Source organism: Papaver somniferum, unplaced genomic scaffold, assembly GCF_003573695.1.
Source record: "Papaver somniferum cultivar HN1 unplaced genomic scaffold, ASM357369v1 unplaced-scaffold_75, whole genome shotgun sequence".
Classification (NCBI taxonomy): Eukaryota; Viridiplantae; Streptophyta; class Magnoliopsida; order Ranunculales; family Papaveraceae; genus Papaver; species Papaver somniferum.
In genome coordinates this window covers 1055485-1059717 of record NW_020650415.1, presented here as the reverse complement: position 1 = coordinate 1059717, position 4233 = coordinate 1055485, and the positions used below count along the sequence as shown (strand labels likewise).

Here is a 4233-nt window from a genome sequence, read left to right as displayed (position 1 = left end):
AAACTACACCAACATTGCAAGTTTGCAGCACAAGACTCACTGATATGCTTCAATGCATACTCAACCCGTCGCTTCATCGGCTGCCAACAAACGAATTAGAACAGACTTCAGTCACAGAAGAACATATCACTTTATTACAAATCATACAAACACTGTAAGTGTACTAGTTGTGTAATTCTCTCATTAGTTTAATGAATCTGTCATCAAAAAACATTCCTAGTAACTAAACCAAACCACATATTGAATCACTTTCACAAGATTATTAACCTTGTCGAGCACCATTTCTACCTTTCCTGCCTGCCAAACTTCACCATTATAGTTTCACTTCTATTCATCTGCAACATATAACAACAACAACAAATCCGAAGTAAAAACAATAAACAGTACACTTTGTCATCCCACTAAACTTAACAGTCTAAACAACTTAATGACTGCAATACTGAAAACTAATGTCAAAATAAAAAAAAAATCGAACACAAATAAACAAGTCCAATAACAACAAACCCTTCCTTTGTTCAAAAGGACAAACCATATTTATAAACAGAGACCCGTCAAAAAAATTATATATGTCATCTTCACCAACAGAGAAAAAAAATCCCCAAATTGAAAAACCCTCACTAAAGGTTCGCAGCGACACTGTTGTCGCTCGAGATGTCTTGCTACAATATTCAACGGCTGTAATAATAGGCCGCCTTACGCTTCCGGCGACTGCTGCATTTCAGTCGTATGGTTGTAATTAAAGATTTATAGCAAGTAATGTATCATTAGTTGCACAATACTCACAAAACATTTGTTGTGACTGATTAGCGGTTGCCTATTTGTTGAAGCACGACGGGTTGAGCGACTACACCTAAGTTGTAGCACAAGGGGTTCAGCGATCGCATTTTTATTGAAGCATAAGAGGTTGAGAGACTACATGTTAGTCATGACACAAAAGGTCTAGCGGCGGCGTATATTTTGAAGCACGAGAGATTAAGCGACTACAGTCACGTCGTAGTACAAGAGGTTCAGCGATTGCATTTCATAGAAGCATGAGAGGTGGAGCGACTAAATTGTGGTCATGGCACAACAGGTTCAGCGGCTGCATATTTGTTGAAGCACAAAGGGTTGAACGACTACACATAGGTCGTAGCACAATTGAAGCCTAAGAAGTTCAGCGAAAGCATTTAGGTTGTAGCAGGAGAAAGTCCACGACTGCATTTTGGTTGAAGCTCAAGAGGTTAGGAAGCTACATTTTAAGCAGTTGCAAGGTGTCTATAGATTGGATGTTCATATTTGGTTGCAAGATGCTGCCAGATTCTGTTCATGCTGCTGGATTCCACCAGTGATATATAGTTAAACATTTAGAAGTTATAAACTAATATAGTGCTATTTGGTTACTTTGCACTATTAATGACTTTCCTGCATTAGCTATGCTCTCTGGATGGAGTACTAAGGGGAAATATGCTTGTCCGTGCTGTGGACCTGACCCATGTTCAAAACGATTGAAAAATGGAGGTAAAAATTCTTGATTACCCACTTGTCTAATTCTCTAACATTTTGTTGATTAACACTACAAGTCAAAAGTGGTGAGGTTATATAACTTCTTACAAAGTAGTTGACCTCTGTTTTACGGATGTTGGTATAGAAAATGTATAGTGGCAAAATTATGTTGCTTAATTTGTTGTGGAGATATTGATAGCATGAACAGTACTGTCTGGCTTTGAATCATAGGCTGAGTCTGAGAAATAATGCTAGTAGTAGTTGAATTCACGAGTTTAGAATGATACTTGTTTCTATGGTTGTTGGGATTCTTATTTAATCCAAATCTTGACTGTAAAGTAGAAGTAGTTCAGATCTTTATGTTCGGCACTTCATTTTATCTTGTTCATACACTGAGAATATAATATTTCTTGAAACGTTATCTGTAGGTAAGTGGTGTTACATTTACCACCGACGTTTCTTGCCTCCTGGCCACAACTGGCGCAACTTGAAGGAAGCTTTTAATGGAAAAAAAGAGAAACGGGGTGTACCTAGGCAAATGACGGGGGATGAGATAGCTCAACAGTTGGCTCAGTTCGAACAAGTTGAGTTTGGTGCTAATGCTAGTAAACAGCAAAATCTGATCTTTAATTGCAAGATGATTCCAATTTTTCAAGAGTTACCATATGTTCGCACAATTTAACTGTTTCATAATATCGATGTAATGCATGTTGAGAGGAATGTTTGTGATATTGTGTTGGGGACAATAATGGATGTGGAGGGCAAAACAAAAGACAATACCAAAGCCACTAGATTTACAAGAAATGGGAATACGACCGAAATTACATCTAACAGAACAAGGAGGTAAGTACAAGAAGCCGCCTGCCTCTTATGTTATGTCGAGGCAAGAGAGGGATATATTTTGTAGAAGATTGAAGGAGATAAAGCTTCCTGATGGGTATTCGTCAAACATTTCTCGTTGTGTCAATATTAAAGAGCGAAAGCTTATGGGTCTGAAAAGTCATGATTGCCATGTTATCATGGAACAATTGTTGCCAGTTGCAATACGCGCGGGGACTATTGCCTGACAATGTGTGTGAAGCGATCACTGAGCTGTGCTTGTTCTTTGGGTGTTGTGTACTAGGGTTTTGCAGATGGAAGATCTGGATGAGCTACAAGAAAGGATAGCAATCACTTTGTGTAAATTAGAAAATATTTTCCCCCATCCTTCTTTGTCGTGATGATGCATTTGCCCATTCATCTCGTAGAACAAGCAAAGCTTGGTGGTCCGGCTCAGTATCGTTGGATGTACCCAATTGAGAGGTACTTATGGTTGTTTCACATCTTTTTTGTTAAGTGAAATTTTACTCCTTGAATATTATACCGTTGGATGTACCCAATTGAGAGGTACTTATGGTTGTGTGTCACATCTTTTTTTTCTAAGTGATTCAAATTTTTTGTTAAGTTATTCATTGTGCATCTGTTTTTTGTTGTCTTAGGTATTTGCGTACGTTAAAGGCTTATGTACGGAATAAAGCTTGTTCCGCAGGCTGTATGGCAGAAGGTCAACTGATGGATGAAAGTCTGATTCTTATTTCACGGCATTTTGAAAGCGTGGAAATGAGATTCAATCAACTGGACCGAAACGAAGACGGTAGCCAAGAATCTACCGAAGAGCTGTCTGTTTTCAAACAAAGTGGTCGTCCCATTGGAAGTAGAAATGGGCGTTATATAAATGAGGCAGAGTTGACCCAAATTCAACTCTATGTCCTCCAAAATTGCGATGAAGTGCGGCAGTACGAGGAGTATGTATTCTTTCTCTTAGCTAGTAGATGTATAGTAGCAAGCAAGTTCGCTGATGCTTCATTTTTTTTGTTTGTTTGTGATTCCGTGTTTGTGTGCAAACATAGGTCCGTTCAATTTTTTAGTTACCCATAATTTCTCTCATGGCACCTACAGGGAGCACGAAGCAACACTAGCTGGCGAGAGAAACGCTGCTAAAAGACACACCAAAGAATTTCCTAAGTGGTTTAGACGTAAAGTGAGTTTAAGTTGAATACATGTGTTCAATATATACTAGTTTTGCTAAACCAACTGTAGTTACACTTTAACAAGAAAACATTGAAGTTGAAAAACTCACTCATATAGATTTTTAAACAGATATACGAATTGAAAAAAAACAACAACTGTCAGGTTAGTAAAGAATTATTATCGTTGGCCGGAGGTCCTTGTCGGGAAGCTGTGTCTTTCAACGGCTACATCATCAATGGATATAGATTTCATACATTTAAGTGGGAGCGGCGAAGAAATACACAAAATAGTGGAGTATGTGTTGACAGTGGAGCTGAAGATGCTGATTTTTATGGAAGGGTGACTGAAATTATCGAGGTGCAGTATGCCTATGGATATCGGGTTCTTCTTTTCAAGTGCGAGTGGCGGGATATAATTAGGTTAGGATGCAGACAGGATCAGTATGGGTTTACTTGTGTTAATGTTAATAGAAGTTCTTGGGAAGATGAACCATTCATGACACCGAGCACAACAGGTTTTCTATTTGAAGGATGAAGAGGATCCCCATTGACACGTTGTCATAAAGACACAACCTCGTGTCACTTATAATGTACCAGAAAAGCTTATTACACTGGAGGGGAATTTTATAGAAAACACTACCACCCCTAGTGAGGCATTTCAAGAAAGATTTTCATCCGAATCAATCAGAGATTTGAGCAATGAACCAAATCAGGATGACGATGACAATTTTGTTTGGGATAG

General features: G+C 38.5%; 1 protein-coding gene across 1 annotated transcript; it reads left to right on the top strand.

Moving 5' to 3' along the window:
• The first annotated feature begins 1412 nt into the window (after positions 1-1412).
• On the top strand, positions 1413-4026 carry LOC113344215. Its single transcript, XM_026588225.1, has 6 exons — positions 1413-1497; positions 1911-2087; positions 2730-2784; positions 2961-3266; positions 3421-3502; positions 3622-4026. The coding sequence occupies exons 1-6, from the start codon at positions 1413-1415 to the stop codon at positions 4024-4026; spliced, it is 1110 nt and encodes a 369-aa protein (XP_026444010.1).
• Positions 4027-4233: the final 207 nt, after the last annotated feature.

Coding starts and splice junctions, on each gene's coding strand:
- LOC113344215 (XM_026588225.1), top strand. CDS start 1,413: ATGCTCTCTGGATGGAGTACTAAGGGGAAATATGCTTGTCCGTGCTGT. Junction 1,498..1,910: donor AAAACGATTGAAAAATGGAG/GTAAAAATTCTT, acceptor CGTTATCTGTAG/GTAAGTGGTGTTACATTTAC. Junction 3,503..3,621: donor CTAAGTGGTTTAGACGTAAA/GTGAGTTTAAGT, acceptor ATTTTTAAACAG/ATATACGAATTGAAAAAAAA.